The following is a 20,132-nucleotide window of genomic DNA, read 5'->3' on the forward strand; positions in this document are numbered from 1 at the left end:
GTTGGAGAGAGACATCCCACGCGACCCGTGCAAAGATATGCATTAGAATCCTCACTCTACATATTTATATTATTTGTAGTCCCTCCAAACTGAGCCTTAAAGAAAGAAGGGTGTTGGTTTCATTCAACTTGTAATTTTGTGCCAATAAAGGTGGCATTTGGTAGTGTGTATATATCGTGGACGGGACCGTTTTGGTTCCGACCATGGTAAGATATGGTGTTTTATTATGTGTGGATGGGGACCGTCTACAAAATAGCATGGATAGGAACGAGCCACACCCCAATTTATTGTCCATAGTATTTTATCGTGGATGTCTACACTATAGTGTGAATAGTTTGTGGGAATGTTTCAATGTAATGCACCTGCGTTACATTGGTCCAATTACTCTTATTCTTTTAATAATTTCTAAATTTTAAATTTTTAAAAATTTATCCATAAAATAATAACTTTTAATGTTAATCCTAGCACAAGTCTGACAGTTCTCCTTCTCAACTCTTTTTTCATTATTTAAATATTAATATTTTAATATTTTATCAATAAAATAGTATTTAAAACATTAATTTTTATTTTTTAATATTTAAACATATATTTTTAATTATTTAAAAATGCAATTATTATCTACATATTGATGCATTTTCTTCAATTTATTTATCATATAAAATACAAAAATTAGATATTTATAATCGATTGTGTATGGTGTGGACCAATCAACACCACACCTACAAAACGCCACCGTGGGTATGAACTATTCTGATCCACACAATCTATCCACATTTAAGAACAATTGTAGGGAATCGTGTGGCCTCTCAAGTGGCAACAAAGATGAAGGATTTTTGGGTTAGTAAAATTGCCTCAATCTGCCTATATTCCTCCAATGGAGTTCAAGATTCGAATCATCTTCTAGGGCTATTCACAAATAAATCCAAACCGACCAACCCGGCCCAACCCAACCCGAGTTGGCCAGTTTTTCTTTACTACCGGTGGGTTTCGGGTTGCAAAATTGAACAAACCAATAATTTGGTTTGGTTTCGGTTTTCATAAACCGAACTGAACCGAGTTATGCAAAAAATATATATATTTTGAAAAAATATCTATTAAATATAGATATTTTAGTTTTAAATAATAAATATATATCTAAAAAATATTTATTCTGAAATATATCAGATATATATTTCTGAAATATGTATTTCCAGAAATTAGAAAATATATATTTTGATATATTTGTATATATGTTTTGGTTTTAAATATATATTTCCAGAAAATATATTTTAAAGTATTATATATAATATTAACTTCATTTGCATTATGCAAGCTTGGAGTTGATTGAAACCCAAACCGACCAGGTCGGTTTTACTTAATAAAGGGTCAATTAAAGTTTGATCAATAGGTAACTCGACCAGGTCGGATCAGTTGAAAAAACACTAGTAAACCGACACAACACGACCCATGAACAACCCTATCATCTTCTACTAAATTGAAGGTTTACATTGTCTCACCCTTACCACAAAAAAAGGAAGACTTTTCTATCAGTTTTGTTTTGTTTTGAATAAAAAAACAATAAGTTAAATGAATCGCGATGAGTCCTCACACAAGTGATGCTTTTATTGGATCTACCGCAATTTCCACAGCAAAGTGGCTACAACAGATCAGGTCTGTATTCTTATGTTTGGTTGTTGACATTCAACAGTGCCATGACCATCATATTCATAATATGGACAAGAGCTATAAGAATGGTTCATATATATAGAAAACACTTAACCTGATCCAAACATACAATCCATTAGTTTCAACGAATCCAAATATATAATCCATTGGTATCAATGAAATTCCATTTTTACCAAACAAATATCCTGGGTTCATCCCTTTAGGCCATTATATCTATGGCATATGCAAGAAATCAGGGGATTGTAGTTACCAAACTTGTTTTCTTCACGACAGTTTGGTGAATTGGCAAATTTTTAGCTAACTAATAACCAACAAACTGTGTTTGGTATGAAATGGAGGGACGAACAAACAGAAGAAAAACCGTTTTTTTTTTTTTCTTGTGTAAAAACACCTGGGGACGTTTTGTCACCTTATACAAAAACAGAGTACTCTGGGTTTGAGACAATGGAGGGGCTTTTCTCCGCAACCAATTCCCACACTCTATTCCTTGAATTCTTCCTATCACTACGCAAGTTGTAATGTACACTTTTCGGTGGATATGAGGATATCCCACCTGTGATTCATTTCTCCAACCGAAAGCCAAACCAGAATCTTCGAATACCACCTGCTGGTCTCGTTTCAGAATTCAAATTTTGTGATGCAGCTAAGTCAGACCTTCTAATCGTTGTCAAAACGTCCGGCTACCATTTATCAGTATACAAGAAATATAATTCTCCGGCCAGTTGGGCGACAAAAAGAAAAAAGAAAATGTATTACATACGTGGTAATGCAGAAGGGGGAGGAGAGTTTCTGATTGGCTTTGTCTTCCAGTTCATATGATATCGAGCTAGGGACGATACCGTATTCATTGATCAGGTGGATGATTGTTGTGCCCAACACGACCACATTCTCATAATAATAGGGCTGGAACGTTTAACCAATACTAAAACGTGCAGGCCCTGTTTGGCTCACTTGGCGGGTATTAATTCTTTCTTCCTAGAAGTTGAATTTGATAGCTAGAATTAAAATCAGAGAGAAAGAATATACCGATCGATCAATGTCTACTAATCACACTGCACGAGGTCAACCGCCCGGCAACAATGCTGCAAGTTCAGCAGAGAGGTCGTCGGAGGATAATGGTGCAACAACAAATAAGTCGTCGTCGGCACAGTGCACCGTGATGTGTGTATATCAAGCAAGCATTGCCGGAATGTGCTATAACGTGCACGTCATATGGAGCAAGAACCTAATGAACCATTGTCTAAACATCTCAGTTAATAACCCAAGCAGTGATAACCATCAAATCAGCAGCTGCAAAATTGATCTCAAGCCTTGGCACTTCTGGAGCAAGAAAGGGCTCAAGTCGTTTGAAGTCCAAGGGAAACGAGTGGATGTTTTCTGGGATCTTCGTGCAGCAAAATTCGAGTCAAGCCCTGAACCATGCTCGGATTACTACGTGGCCTTGGTGTTGGAGGAAGAGGTGGTGTTGTTGCTGGGAGATCACAAGAAGGAAGCCTACAAGAGGACCAAATCACGGCCGTCGTTGGCAGATGCTACGTTAATTTATAAGAAGGACAACGTGTTCGGTAAGAAATGTTTTGCCACGAGAGCCAAGTTTGACGAGAGGAGAAAAGAACATGACATTGTGGTTGAGATTTCAATAACGGGACCTAAGGATCCTGAAATGTGGATCAGCATCGACGGGATTGTGTTGATCCATGTCACTAACTTGCAATGGAAATTCAGGGGAAATGAGACGATCAGAGTGAATACGATTCCGGTGCAAGTCTTCTGGGATGTGCATGATTGGTTGTTTAGCGGCCAACCCACTGGTCACGGCTTGTTCATTTTCAAGCCCGCTCCTCATGATTACGATTCCGACCTCGACCATGACAAAGACGCCGGCAGCGACAGTGGCAGTCAGGGCGCCGGCGGCAGCGAGAGCGGCGACAGTGGATATTACTCTACTTACTCTCAGAGCCGTCCATCGTCCACCTCAGATTTCTGTCTTTTCCTATATGCCTGGAAATTGGAGTGAGACAGCACAGGAATGGCCAAATCTTCCCAACTAATTAATCGATGATCGATATCCATCAGCCACTTTCGCTGGCAAATTATAAGCTACGGGCTGATAATTAGGCGACCAACAAAAAAAAACACTCAATATAATTATTTTCTCCTCTTCATTTCTTGTATAGTGATCATGGTCGGTGTACCTTTCTTTTAATATTAATTTCTTTACTTAGGTTAATTAATCAATTTAAATCCAAATATCAAATTATGTGCGCATTTATAATTTCCTTTCATTTTTTTTTTTTGATAAATCAGAAGATGTTGCACAAGATGGGGGTAGCATGCCCCCCCAAGAGTCATAAATACTAATAATCAAAAGAGGGGAGGGAATGGACTGTTGAGGTCATGGTTTTCATGACCGGACGAGACCGGAAAAATCGGGAAACCGTTTTCCCCAAAAACCGTTAATTTTGGTCAGAGAATCGCTCAACTAGGCGGTTAATCGTTCGAACCGTTTGAACAGTTTTGACCATTTTTTATTTTTTTTTTTTATTTTTTTTGTTAGAATGGTCCGAGCACTCAGTTCAATTGGTTAGACCATTCGACCCGGTAACCGGACCCCTGACCGCTTCGGTCTCTAGGTCAGTTTCAAAAGCCATGGTTGAGGTATAAATCGTGTTGTGTTGGGCTGTGGGTTTCAAGTTAGTGGGCTGGTATGGGCCCATGGTCTGCATGTCGGCCAACCATGGCACAAATATATATTTATATAAATAATATATATAATATTATATATATATGTTATAATTATATAATAATATATTTTATACAATATATTAATAAAATAAACAATTGTTTTCAATTTTATTATACTTTTTTATTTAATTATTATATATAAACATTTGTTTATATCAAAAATTCATATAAAATAAAAATTTTAAGCTTTTTTTTCAATTTTTTTAAATAAACCTTTCATAGCTTTAGCCCGGCCTAACCCAAGACTCAGCCCACGGGCCCATGTGGCCTCGAGTCGACCCCCCAAAATATCCTCGGAAAGGAAGGCACAGCCCAGGACGACCCACACTTTGCACAACTCTAGAATGGAGGTTAGGTTAGGGAAAATATTCATAAATGCATCATGAGTCTGAAAGAATGGTAAGATCCATCGTATGGACGCCAAAAGGGTGCAAAATGGGTGGGCAAATTTCAAATATTTCTTACCTTTCTTCCAACTGGGAATCGTATTCCCTCCCTAAATTTAGAATACATTATTCAAGGATATGACTTGAACCAAAACCGAACCAAATCTGAACCAAAAGAGAAGGGAAGGGATATACTTGATCCGGAGAAATAGTATCACTCAACGTCGGTGTTCACACCCAAAGAAACTTCCAAGAATTGCTCCCACTGAAGATGACACTGTGATAATGAAGCAGAACCAACAATGTTCATCCCACGAACTAGGTCCTTTTGAAAAACTCGATGGAAGCAATGAGCACCACACACAATCAACCTTTTTGCAAAGATTGATATCAAGAACATTTCTTGATCTTTCCCTCACAGAGAAAAACGAACTAGTAGTAGATGGCGGATGAAATTGGAGGAGAGAACTAGAGCAGAAGGTGGCGAACAACTTTCTTCTCCCTAAGGTTTTCTCTGAGATCCTATCTAAAGACGCAGTGTGTTCTGCGAATACCCTTAAGGTTTGAATTCTTGTAATTCGAAATTAGGGTTTTCTTCTCTTTTCCTAGTGATTAAGAAACTTCCTAATCGCATTAGGAGTTATCATAATCCAAATCTGTATTTGGATAAGGAGTCTTCTTAATCCTATCTGCAGATTAGATCAGTCCACTTCTGATCTTATCAGGAGGTTACCAGATTCAAATCCTAATTTGAATTTGGTTAGTGGATAGGGTTAAGACCCAATCCTTTTGGCTTCACCTAACCTCAGATCCGCCCCTTTAAGTGACTGATCAAATCAGCCTAGTTCAAAATGGGCTTTAGGCCCAATATGCATCAAGTGCTCAATAGGCTTCCAAACTGCTGCCTAGTTGGGCTTCTTTGTATGGCGTGGGACCTAAGCATTGATCTACATATCAGCCACATGGGTTTGGCCTAGCCTCTGTTACAAGGCCTAGCCGAATTCACTAGAAATCCCAATGAACCCCTTGAGCCCATCACATGGACTCTATGGGCCCAACACTTACACTAAGTGGTCCCTGGGCCAAGCCATCTTATAAAAACCCAGGGACTGCGGGCAGATGCAAGAGTAGCCCTCAGGTATAACCCTAAATGGCCTTACACTTAACCTCTCAGCCCATAATGATCCAAAACACTGCCCGACAAGAGAGGACCTCTCCCTCGACTACAAGGCACAGTGTTGCACTCTCCACTAGGATGGACCCCGGGGATTAAAACCTTTTTGCAAACGAGTTGAAGCCGTACATATATATTATATCATTATAAATATATTTTGCAAAACAAAATTCCAATGGTTGAAATCGACTGCCGGAAGTTTTGGTTTCCATCAGAAAGAGTGCATCCCCGATCATTATCTTTGTCCGACTAAGGGGCTGATCCTGCCACTATGATCACCCACTCAGATGGGTTCATGAACCATCCCAACATACCCAGGTTTTGACCCCTTCTAAGGATCTCACTAATTGGCATATCAAAGACCGCCCAATCCGCCACTTAGTGTAGTATCATAATCGAGTCTAGGGGTCAGGTGTAACTTTCCAATTTTGCCCACTCATCACCCAAGGTCCATGGCAATACTGAAAATCTAGTCCGATTCAAGGTTTCAAGTTGAACCCTCACTGCATGTACCCCAGGTTTTACCCTGGCGGTTGAGACAAGCCTCCCCAACCATCTTGGCGGCACATCAATGATAGACTTATCTGGATAGGTCTCCCCAGACTGACCCACTGGTTGTGAACATTTTAAACTAACACAAGTCTCATTAAGTTTCCAGTTTGAAGGTCTTACACAGAAACATACCACACAACATGAATCAAACATGCATTTTATTCATTTACACTAAATGTCTAAAGTACATCAAAACTGATTGGAGGTAAGGGCATACAAACTGTCTAACAACTCCCACTTGCACTTAGGTCTAATCTGGTATAAGCCGGAGTATCATTTTTCCACGTGTTTCTCAAACACTTTCTGTGTGAGTGGCTTAGTCAATGGGTTTGCCACATTATCCGTTGATGCAACCCTCTGAATCAGGACGTCCCCTCTGCCAACAATATCGTACTTCCTCTCGATATGCTTTGACGTCGAGTGTGCTTGAGGCTCCTTAACCTGGGCGATCACTCCATTGTCGTCACACAATAACAAGATGGGTGATGTGCTGGATGCAACCACTCCTAATTCGTGAATGAACTTTTTCATCCACACGACTTCTTTGGCAGCTTCATTTGTGGCAATGTACTCGGCTTTGGTCGTGGAGTCTGCTGTGGACCCCTGTTTGCTGCTTTTTCAGCAAACAGCACACGATCCTATCGTGAAAACATACCCAGATGTAGACTTTCTATCATCTGGATCCGATTGGAAATCGGCATTAGTATACCCTTGGGCTTGTAGTGAACTACCATCGAATACCAGACAAAACTCTTTTGTCCTTCGAAGGTATTTGAGTATGTTTTTCCCAGTAGTCCAATGTTCTTGCCCCGGGTTGGGTTGGAACCTGCTTACCACACTCACCGCCTGAGCAATGTCAAGGCGAGTGCACAGCATGGAATACATGATGCTCCCTACGGTTGAGGCATAAGGAACGTCTTTCATGCCCTCAATCTCCTCAGAAGTCTTGGGAGACACCTTTTTGGAGAGAGTGACTCCGTGCCTGAAATGAACGTTTCCTTTCTTGGAGTTCTCCATGTTGTACATTTTGAAAATTTTGTCAATGTAAGCAACCTGGGATAATCCTATTATCCACTTTGATCTATCTCTATAGAGTCGACGACCCAGTATATATGAGGCTTCTCCAAGATCTTTCATGGAGAATTGCTGCGAAAGCCACACCTTGAACAAAAACATTCTACATCATATATATATATTATATCATTATGTACTCTCCTCTAGGATGGACCCTCCTCTAGGATGGAGAATTGCTTCTCCAAGATCCCTCAACTACAAGGCACAGTGTTGTACTCTCCTCTAGGATGGACCCCGGGGATTAAAACATTTTTGAAAAGTTGAAAACGTACATATATATTATATCATTATAAATATATTTTGCAAAACAAAATTCCAACGATTGAAATCGACTACCGGCAGCTTTGGTTTCCATCAGGGAGAGTGCATCCTCGATCATTACCTTTGTCCGACTAAGGGGCTGATCCTGTCACTATGATCACCCACTCAGATGGGTTCATGAACCATCCGAACACACCCAGGTTTTGACCCCCTCTAAGGATCTTACTGATTGGCATATCAAAGACAGCCCAATCCGCCACTTAGTGCAGTATCATAATCGAGTCTAGGGGTCAGGTGTAACTTTTCAATTTTGCCCACTCATCACAAAAGTCCAGGGCAATGCTGGAAATCTGGTATGGTTCAAGGTTTCAAGTTGAACCCTCACTGCATGTACCTCGGGTCTCACCCTAGCGGTTGAGACAAGCCTCCCCAACCATCTTGGCGGCACATCAATGACAGCCTTATCAGGATAGGTCTCCCCAGACCGACCCACTGGCTGTGAACATTTTCAACTAACACAAGTCTCATTAAGTGTCTAGTTTAATGGTCTTACACAAAAACATACCACACAACATGAATCAAACATGCACGTTATTCATTTAGACTAAATGTCTAAAGGACATTAAAACTGATTGGAGCTAAGGGCATACAAACTGTCTAACACAAGTCTCATTAAGTGTCTAGTTTAATGGTCTTACACAAAAACATACCACACAACATGAATCAAACATGCACGTTATTCATTTAGACTAAATGTCTAAAGGACATTAAAACTGATTGGAGCTAAGGGCATACAAACTGTCTAACAGAGTCGACCAATCAACAACCTTGTTTGCTTTTAGAAAAACATGATGATAGGAGATTCCACGATCCATCTTTTCTTTTAGATCCCAACATTCTTCATGTTAGACAGTGTATGCCCTAGCTCCAATCAGATTGATGTACTAGTGCATTTATTGTAAATGACTAATAGTACATAATTGATTCGTGTTGTTATGGTATGTTTCTACGTAATACCCTTAAACTTGACACTAATGAGACTCGTGTTAGTTTAGAATCTTCACAGCCATTGGATAGACATGGGGATGTTTAAAATGCCAAGGCTAACTCTGATGTGCTTCCAAGTGGGTTAGGGTGTCTTGTCTTAGTTGCCAGGGTGAGACCTGGGGCACATGCAGTGTGGGTTTTCTTGAAACCTTAAACCGGACCAAATTCCAGTATTGCCATGGACCTTGGAGACAGATAGGCAAAATTGGAATGTTACACCAGACCCCTAGACTCGATTATGGTACTGCACTAGGTGTTGGATTGGGTTGTCTTTGATATGCCAATCAGTGAGCTCTTTAGAGGGGGTCAAAACCTGGGTATGCTAGGGCAGTTCGAGAATTCACCTGAGTGGATAGAATCAACCTCTTTGTCAGACAAAGTGAATGATTGGGGAATGCACTCTCTCTGATGGAAACCTAAACTGCCAATAGTTGATTTCAATCTTGTTGAAATTTGTTTTGCAAAATATATTTATATAGAGTTATACATATATATTATGGTTTTACAAAATGTTTGCAAAAATATTTTAAGTCTCGGTATCCATGTGAGTAGAGAGTGCAACACTATACCTTGCAGCCGAGGGAAAGGTCATCTCTTGTCGGGTAGTGTTTGATCATTATGGGTTGAGAGGTTAAGTGTAAGACCATTTAGGGATAATAAACTTGATGGGCTAATCTCACATCTATCCACAGTCCTTGGGCCTTCATAAGATGGTTGGACACAATGACCATTTAATCTAAATGTTGGGCCCATTAAGAGCCCATACTGATGGACTCAGGGGTTCACTACATTTAGTAGTGAATTTGGCCAAGCCTTGTAACAGAAGCTAAGCTGAACCCATGTGGCTTATGTGGAGATCAATGATAGGGTCTCACGCCATACAAAGAGAGCCAAGCTATCCAACATTAAAGGAAGTGAGCTTGAAAGCTTAATGGGCCTAAAGCCCATTTCAAACTGGGTTAATTGGATTAATTAAATATGGGGTGAATCTGGGTATGGATCAACAAATAAGGATAAGAAGATAACTCTTATCCACTTAAAGAGTCCAGATCCAAATAAAGATTTGGATTAGGAAACTTCTAATTGGATTAAGAGAAGCTAATCCTGATCTACAAATATGATAAAGGATAAGCCTTATCACTTAAAAAGTCCAAATCCAAATAAAGATTTTGATCAAGAAACTCCTAATCAGATTAGAAGATTAACTCTTTAAGGTCTATATAAAGGAGGAAGGCGAACTGGAATAAGACACATAGTTTGACTGACTTTTCTGCATTTAGTTCTCTCTCTTTGTTCTTGCCGTCCTACCCTATTCAATCTCCACCTCTTGGAGTGATCAACATTGGATCTTGATATTGTTTCTTGGTGGAAGAAACAATCTTGAAGCTATTCTTACTTCCCTAAAAATTCTTGCTAAAGAATTGGGATTCTTGCTGAAGAATCCACTTACTGATCTTACCTCACCCTAAGTTGTGTCATCTTCAGTGGAGGAAAGATTTGGCAACCCTCTTTGGGCGTGAACACATACGTTGGGAGAAGCTTTTTGCATGGATTCCATATTAGGTATTCCTCTCCCTAATCTTGGTTTAAGATTTGGTCCGATTTGTTTCAAGAATGAACCTTGAAAAATGCAGTTTTTTTCTAAATCAGGGAATAGATTTCTCAAATGGGATAAATAAATTTTTGAAATTTCACCCAGCCACCCTGCATGGTTCAGCCATGCATATGATGGATCTCTCATCCCTTCACTTCAATGATTGTCAAAATGTTCCAAGGAGGGGTAGCACGCTTCTTTAGGCAATTGATAACCAATCCTGAATCTCCCTCGATGATCACTAAAAGATTCCTGAAATTTATGGCTTTGATTGTAATTTTGCCTATGCAGTAATTTTTAATATAAAAAATCCTACCACTTTGATCCCTAGCAATGCACCCAACCAAGCACATGCCATTCCTACTACAAGAGGCATCAAAATTAATTTTTACAGAACCCTCTTGCGGACTCTTCCAGAAAATGTTCTTCCACGCTTTTGATAGAGGTCTATCCTCCTCTTCATGAGAGGCTTTTACCCTAAGGGATAAATCCATAGCTTTCTTGATTAGAATAAATCTGTAGCATTTATAATACACCTATATTATAAGTAGTTAACTTCAAAAAAAAATCTAAAAAAAATACTCCAAAACCCCCATAATTGAGTTGGGTATTTAAATAACCATTTCCGTTGGTAAGATGGATGGAAAAATACTCTCACAGGCTTCATGTAATATATAGGGAAAAATCATGATCAGCACCCTAAACTTTAGGGGTTGTGCCAAGTCAGCCCCTGAACTTTAAAATGTGTCTATGCAGTACCCGAACTTTCAGGATGTGTCTAATCGGTCCATATTGTTAGCAATTCGTCAGTTAATTTTAGAAATGTTAAAACTACCCATCAAGTGTCATCTACTTTTCTTTATCTGCCACTTCTGCATAAACCAATTTAAACAAAACTCCTTCCATTTAAATCTTGATTCTAGTAAACTATGTTGTCATTCCACCTTAAGCAATCTTGTTTTCCAGCTTGTGGGGTGATAGATTACTGGTTATTGATGATGAATCTGTGGTTAATGAAGTCAAATCAAACACAAGTAAATTCTTAAATAAGAAAATAAGTAACTAAGTTATACCATTATAGTGCAACATTAACAATCAATAAAACTTTTCCCTTGTAAATGCTAAGTTGGGCATCATTGCCCCTTGCATCCTAGCTGAGATAGGAAGGTCGTAGCCACAACCCAAGATAGATTTTAGAATATACAGGAAATTTTCATCAGTTACATAAAATTTAAAAAAAAATTAAAAAATATACAAGAAACCGTAGCAAATGGTGGTTTTACCCATCGCTAGAAGTTGGTCAGTAGGGGTGCAAATGGATCGAATTCGAATCAGATCAAGCAATATTCGAATTTGAATCCGATTAGAAAATTTGATATCCGAATTCAATTCGATATCTGATGGATATTGAAAATCAATATCTGAATTCGAATCCAATTAAATATTCGAATGTTCGATTCGATTTGAATTCGAATAATTAATTATTTTAGATAATTAATAAATATTTTATTGATATAAAGTATATAAATATATAAATTATTTATATAATTTAATTATTATATATAAATTATATAAAATATTTTAATATTACATATAAGAATTAAATAATTGTTCGAATTTGGATATTTATCGAATCGAATCAGGTCATATTCGAATTCGAATCTGATTAGTTATTCGGTAAGAACAGGATATCCGAATTCGACCGATTAGATATTCGAATTATCCGAATTCAATTTGATTATGCCAAATATCGAATTCGAAATCGGATTTTCGAATACTGTTGACACCCCTATTGGTCAATTCTCGGCACTATCGTTAGTTCGTTCGAATCTATTCGGAGCACCATTGTTAGTTCTCGACATTGTTGTAGCAATGGCACAACTATTCAATCTCAAGGTAGAAGACAATGAACAATGCCTTCTTTCAAGGGTAGTTTCAATATATTAAAGTTTTAAGTGGCACATGTCATCACGTGATACAAAGAACTGACGGACTATTAACGGTAGGAACCTATTAGACACATTCTGAAAGTTCAGGGTATTGCATAGACACATTTTGAAGTTCAGAGACTGACTTGACATAACCCCTAAAGTTCAAGGTACTAATCAAGAATTTTCTTTTTAAATACCCAAATTTCCTTTCTTCTACCAGAATTTTTCATGATTCATGGATTTTGTTTTTCTCCTTCCAATTTTTTTAGTGCCCAAATAGTTCCAAGTTCACACCTCCTCCTCAAGAAAACTTAATATGGTATAAAAATTATACTATGTTATAAAGATGATGTACATAAATTATACATTGGATACGAATAAAGTCTTTAATGATTATTTGAAGTTTACTTGTGAAAAACTCGATACAACTTAGTCTTAATTGAAATTCAAACTGAATTTGAATTCATTGAAGCTTGACTCGTGAAGTTCGCAAGTCTAATTGAATTTATATTATATACAATATTTTTAATTGTTTATATGTATAATAGTAAACAATTTTTTTATAATTCTTAACTTTTATATATATAATAAGAAATAATGTTTTATATGTATATGTAATCTTATTTTTTTTAATTTTTTTATATGAAATTGGCTCATAATTGAACTCAATATATTAGCTTTTAAGTTAAGTTGAATTCAAGTTTAAGTTTGTACTCAAACCTCATGTGTTTTTGATAATCCAAGCTCGAATAGCCATATATTCAAGTTAGCTCCACTCAAATTCACCCCTAATGCATAGAAATGCAATGAAACGTGAATCCATTGCTCTTAAAACATTATTGTTTCATATACTTGAATTGAACAAATAAATTTTTATGGTATTATTATTACTTGTGCAAGGATATATACTATGCACATCTATATCTCTAATTGAAAGAGGAATGAGAGAAGGCAAGAGGACTTTCATGAGGTTATTCACACGACTACCTCTGATCTCTCCCTTCTCACATGTGTGACATTATTTTGTTTAAATTACAAAAATCCTTCATGTTGATATTGCCACATATAAAGCTATTAAATTCTTTTTCATTATTGCTATATATAAAAATTATAAGTTTAACACTATTTACAAAGAAATTTATTACTCACAAATGGAGACAATAATAGTCTTTTACCTCTATTTTCTTTCTCCTACCCTCATCCATTTCTCTAAACCTAATTGGTAAGCCCCCATATTTCACTTTTTATTTAAATCATTCCTTAATGGCTGCCTCCATACACCTTTGTAAATGAACAATTACAAGTTGATATGTTTAGATTTCTTAAATGTGTAAACTCTCTCAAATGAATACATTCTAGAGCTTTTGCCAAACCTAATCTAATTTTTATGAGCATTTAATTTTTTTATTTGTATATTATATATTGTTTTACCTCACAAACACTTCTCTCCAATTTCTCAATCATGTGCTCCATACAATTGGGGTTTAATTTTCAACTTTCCATGGTAGAATATTCTTAGATCTACATTTTACATATTCTTAGATCTTTCTTAACTTAATTTCTATACATTTTACATATTCTCAACATCTTAGACATGTTTAAATCTTAGTGATCCTTTTCCAGCCTTATGGGGAACGGTTGATACAAATATTTTAAAGTTTAAACCCTTTTTTAAATCTAGGTAATAGCTGCCTAGATCCTCCAATGCCAATTTAACAACCTCCTCACCCTCTAGATCCTCCAATACTGATTTAACAACTGGCACAAGAGACCTAACCTATCGCTTTGTTATGGTTGATATTCATATATTTTTTTTCACTTAGATTTTATCCCACATCCTCAAACCCTCTTACTTTATTGGGCTGAATAGTTTTTTTTCTTAATGCTTTAATTACTTATTCTCACTTTACCAAAAAATTATTTATTCTCATAAGTATTTTGATTTCATTCATCAACTATCATCAATTTTGCACAGGTTTCTCACTAGTGTACAAATAAAGAGTAAAGATATAAGTTATCATTATATAAACAAATTTAACTTTTATGACCTGTATTGAAACAAAGATAAATTTCCACTTTATAATAGTATGGATATAGATAGTATTTAGATTTTATGAATAAAAAACTAATAGTAGTATTCAAACCATGCCTAATATATCAAATAAGTATAAAATCTTAGTTATATATTTTTCATGTCTTTATCATTTAATCTTAAGGCCCTATTCACTTTTCGGTAAGTTACTTACTCGGGTAAATGCAATTACCTGGGTAAGTTTTTCTAAGTGTATTTACCCATGTTCTTTTATTTCCCAAGTAAAAAAAAGTAAATGACCATTTTAACTATAAAAATTCATTATTAAAAGGGGCACTTTTGTCCCATTCAAGTGTTGGAAACTTTCCCTCCAAGTGGGAAAGTTGTTTACCCACCTAGGAGATGGGTATCGGGTAAGTGATACCCAAGAAAATAAACATTCCCTGGTCCCCACATTAATTTGAAAAATGAATATGGGATCCTTGGTCAATGGGAACCAAAATCCCATTGACCAACTTCCCCCCTCTCAAAATCCATAAAAAGAGCGCCCCCTAAAGGACCTTTAAAATGCATCAAGGCCTTCACCTCACCCCTACGGAATCGGGATTTTCACCTTATAGAGTGCTCACATCGACCTCACAACCACATCTCACAATGTATTGGAAACATCTCCCATGAATAATAACATACAAGTATGAAAAATGTTCCTAAGGTGCGTCTGATACATGTTGTGAGGTCGGTGTGAGGAGTGCTCTATGAGGAGCAAATCTAGACTCACCCCTATGAGGTTATGACACCCAATCGCCTTACCTCCACTTTAGCCTTCTAAAATAAAAACATCCCTTGACTTTTCTAAGAATCATAAAAACCTCCCCCACATTTTCACTTTAATAAAAACCTCTGCTATAATTTAGAAAAAAATATATAGTTACATTTCTTCCATCACAATTCCGAATGAAATTGATATTTCCCTTATATCTATCAATTCAAATATAAAATTACCAAAATACCCAAATAGCCTAATAATTGAGAACCAGAGGTGGCAAAGAAAATCAAATGAGGATGGGAGTGTTTCAGCAATCTTCTTAGGCCCACTTGGTGAAGGTGACTCTCTCAGGGCTGAGACTTTTGTGGCTTTGGAAGGAATCCAAAGAGTTTGTAATTGAAGGTGATTTGGAGGTGCTAGTAGGTTGGTTAAAAGAATACAAGGATGGAATGTGGAGTTACAACAATGAAAGAAAAAAAAAATCAAGTGGTTGGCTGAGGACATTGAGATAAAGTACAGTTGGGTGAAGAGATCTACTAACTCAGTAGATGGGTTATCCAAGCAAGGGGTGCTTAGGGATTCTTTGTTCTGGGCTTATTTTTTTTAGTTCAATTTTTTTTTTCAAGTTACAGCAAAAGCTTTTCATTCCTATTTTAAAAGCCTTTACTCTAAGGAAAGACCTTGTTGGTATTTCTTGAGTAGATGGAAAGGCCTGACCCGACCATTAGATAAGAAATCTTGGTTGGAAAGAAGTTTCGAAGAAATAGAGATCAAAGAGATAGTTTTTAGTATGGATGGAGATAGGGCTCTTAGGCCAGATGAATTTCCCTTATTCTTCTGTCAAAAGTGTTGGGACATTGTTAAAGAAGATTTGTTAGAATTTTTAAGGGGCTTTCACTCCTCTACCATTGTAAAGAAAAAGGCATAATCTTAACTTTTCTTTGTCTCATTCCAAAGAAAGGGGGAATTTTGGAGGTCAAGGACTTTAGACTAATAAGCTTGGTAGGAAGCACTTACAAAATCTTGTCCAAAGTGCTAGCAAGAAGGCTTAAAGAAGTCTTAGGAGATCTGATTTCCCTAAATCAATTTTCTTTTATCAAAGGAAGACAAATTGTGGACAACGTTCTAATTGCAAATGAACGTGTGGAAGACAGAAAAGCTTCTCAAAAGTTGGGGTTCTAGTCAAATTAGACCTTGAAAAAGCATATGATAAAGTGGATTGGAACTGTATTTTAGATTACTTAAGGATGATAGGATTTGACAGTAGATGGATCCGGTGGATTAAAGGATGCATCGGATCTTCTTGGTTTTTAGTGCTACTAAATGGAGAACATAAGGGCTATTTCAAGGCTAGCCGAGGGCTCAAATAGGGTTGTCCACTCTCTCTTTTCCTATCTTTAATTATCTTTCTGACAAAGCCAATTAATCTCGTAAATCTGGTTAAAGGATTTGAAGTGGGGAGAGATTTGGTTTATATCTCACACTTACAATTTGCCGATGACATCATCTTGGTCTTGGATGCCTCCATAGAAAACATCTCAAATGCAAAAAGAGTAAGTAAATGCTTTGAACTAATCATTGGTTTGAAGGTTAACTTCTATAAAAGTAGCATTGTAGTCATAAATTCAGTATAAGAGGATTTACTAGAAAACTTCAAATCTGTGTTGGAATGTGAAGTGGAAAATCTCCCTATTTCCTATCTAGGGATGCCTCTTGTAGGAAACCCAAGAACCTTAAGTTTTTGGGGGCCGGTGGTGGAGAAGTGTGAAAAGAAACTAGCATCCTGGAAGAAATGCTACCTCTTAAAAGGGGGAAGATTTTCACTTTTAAAGACCTCCCTAGCAAATTTGCCAATCTACTACACCTTTCAGTCTTCTAAATTCCGACTAAAGTGAGAAACCCAATAAAGAAAATCCAAAGAAACTTTCTGTGGAATGGAGGAAGGGAGAAAAGAAACCATTTAGTAAGTTGGTATCAGGTTTGCAAGCCGAAGGAGGAAGGGGGATTGGGAATTGGGCATCTAAAAGAAAAAAATACCTCTCTTCTGGGTAAATGAATATGGAGATTCGTTGTTGAATGCAATGCTTTTTGGGTAGTTGCCATTACAAGCAAATATAGATCAAGTACAAATGGTTAGGATAGTAAACTCCATTTGAACTGAGTAAAGTCATCAAATCCTTGGAAAGGTATATTCTCCTCAAACTCTTTTTTCTTTCCTTTCATTAGATATAAAGTGGGGGAATTCCTCCCTAGCAGCCTCTTCCCCTAGACTCTTTAACCTCTCCCTAGACTTCCTATTGTTAATGACCTAAACCTACGCCTTAGAAGACCCTTAAGGAACCTAGAAATATCAGATCTTGTGGCTCTCCTCCAAACCATTAAAGAATTCTACATCTCCCCCCTTTCCCCTAACACTCGTGGAGGGTGTGGACCCTCCACCCAAATGGAAAATTTTCTTCCAAGTCTTTATTCAAGGCTCTAATTATAGGTAGACTTGTTCATGGGTCAGGCCGGGTTGGGTTTTGTCTTTGTATTAACAAATATACTTAGGCCCGAGCTCGAGCCCGGCCAGAAAATTGGAAAAAGATTTGTTTTTTTTTTTATTCAATAGAAATTGTTTTGTTTATATTAAAAGACCTCAAAACCTAAAAAATAATGAAAGATCTCACTATTACTTGAAAAAAGAGAAGAATAATAAAAAAAGCATTATATACTTTACTATATAAAATATATTTTTATTATATAATAAGTTAGGCTCGAGCTCGAGCTCAGGCCGGGCTTTTTTGAGAAATCCCAAGCCTAACCCAAAAAAAGGTTGGGCCTGATGTTTTAGGCTTGACCCTGAGCCTATGGGCCTGAAATCCTGTCCAAGCCCGACTTAGATCGAGCCGGGCCGTCGGGCTATCCGGCCCATGAACAGGTCTAACTGTAGGTGAGCAAAGCTCCTCTTTCCCATACAGAAAGATTTGGTGTAGTCACATTCCACCAAGAGTCTGTTTCTTTGTCTAGGAAGTGTGCCTATAGAGAATAAACACATTGGTCTCCTTGAGAAGAAGAGTTTGGGAATACTTTATATTTCTCCTCATGCTTTTTTGTTATGACTGAGAGAAGGGGAATCAGCCAATCACATACTTATCTACTGCAAACTCACTCAAAAGATATGGTTTCACTTCTTAAGCTTGTCTGGTTACAATTGGGTTAACCCAAATCACATTCTGGACTTCCTACATCAGTGGCAAGAAACAGGCGTAAGTAAAAGAGGCAAAGTCCACTGGCAAACAGTCAGTAATGTGGGGAGTCTGGGAGGAGAGAAACAAACACTTGTTTGACAACAAGATCAGATCCCTCGAATTGTTAATCTCAGGCAGTACCTATCTCTATAATCTATGTGCTACTAATTCGGAGCTGTTCCAAGGTCTCTCAATCAATGACCTTAACAGAAATATTCATACTATTCTGTTCATTCCACACTTCCCTCAAACTATCTTGAGACAGCCGGTACTTTTTAGTGAAGGAGGGATGACTTTAAACTTCGATGGAAGTGCTGTGGGCAAATTCCTGGTTTAGCTGGAATTGGGGGTATCTTGAGGGACGAAAGGAGTAGTATCTGATGGGTCTTCAGTGGTCCAATTGGCTTTACTGATTCAAACTAAGACTGAAGTGTTGGCTGCTCTCACTGGAATCGGAATAATAAAAAGCTTGGGTATTCAAAACTTATCTATTGTAGGAGATTCAGCAAAAGTCATTAAATGTCTAAGGAACAAGGAGGGGGGGTCCTTGGAGGTTGAATCATTATTTGGCAGAGGCAAGGGATTCCCTGGAATGTTTAAATGCAAACCTACTTTGGATCCCGAGGGAGTCTAAATTTGGTGCTCGCTTAATTAGAGAATCTGTATAGTAATAGGCTTCCTCCTTTGTAAGCCTTTTGGGGCATTTCCCTTGTTTTGTACATCTTTCTCATGTACTCCTTTTAATGGAATTTGGTTAAACTTTCCTCAAGTTAACATGAGCCTCAGAAGTCGTGTTCACAAATACCTCCATCTCCATAACAGTCTGGGCATATTGTGTTTCATATGGGTATTGGTGTCATGTGGCCATGGTTCCTTGATTGTTGTTGGAAATTTGGAATATCTCCCCGTGAATGACAGCAGACCAAATCCCCAGTGGTGATTGAAAGTTGATGTCCTGAAAGAAGTAGACTTCTCTGTTTGAAGTAACTAACCTAAGCCTAAGGGGACAAATACAATGTCAATGACAAATTGAACAAAGCGCTTCTTGCGGTTGTCATATGCATCCTCTGTTTGATGACTCCTAACGTTCTAATTTCTCTGTACATATAAATCAAAACATCTAGCCATATATTTTTGCTTTGTAAGCATCTTACTCATCTGTAGCTTTCCTCTCTCTCCAAAAAAAATAAAAAAGAAAAAGAAAAATCTGTAGCTTTCCATTCATTGATTAGCATTTCGGTTTATTTTAAAGCCAAGATGAAATTTGGTGGATTTCGTGGAAGCTGGAAGGTCACCCTCGTTACGTGGAAGCACATGGCGTATTTTGTCTCGTCTGTGATAGAGAGGGGCAAGAGGTTTCATTTCAACTTTCAAGCTTCTGCCACATCTCATTCCGCTGCAATGGAGCCCAATACAACAATAATGAAATAACCCAGACACCCATTTAGTTCACGAATTTCTGCGGAGCTTACAACAATAAGCAAAGGAACCATTCAGAAGGAATGGATTTTATGTCATTCTCTCCTATTATTTTCCTGCCCTCTTACTGGTAAAAGTAAAATCGAGGCGAGTGCCGCAATTATATGTAATCGATCCAATCCCACGGGAAAATGATGACAAGTTTAACCAATGTGTTTGCATTTTACTGGAGGTCAGGTCACTGAAGTAATCTGCG

At 37.5% G+C, this 20,132-nt stretch overlaps 1 protein-coding gene across 1 annotated transcript; it reads left to right on the forward strand.

Moving 5' to 3' along the window:
* The first annotated feature begins 2,064 nt into the window (after window positions 1-2,064).
* LOC148874987 (uncharacterized) lies at window positions 2,065-3,931 on the forward strand. Its single transcript, XM_088964421.1, has one exon. The coding sequence runs from the start codon at window positions 2,702-2,704 to the stop codon at window positions 3,680-3,682; it is 981 nt and encodes a 326-aa protein (XP_088820547.1). The 5' UTR covers window positions 2,065-2,701; the 3' UTR covers window positions 3,683-3,931.
* Window positions 3,932-20,132: the final 16,201 nt, after the last annotated feature.

Source organism: Nelumbo lutea, chromosome 1 (genome assembly GCF_056320005.1).
Source record: "Nelumbo lutea isolate HS-2025 chromosome 1, American lotus-T2T, whole genome shotgun sequence".
Classification (NCBI taxonomy): Eukaryota; Viridiplantae; Streptophyta; class Magnoliopsida; order Proteales; family Nelumbonaceae; genus Nelumbo; species Nelumbo lutea.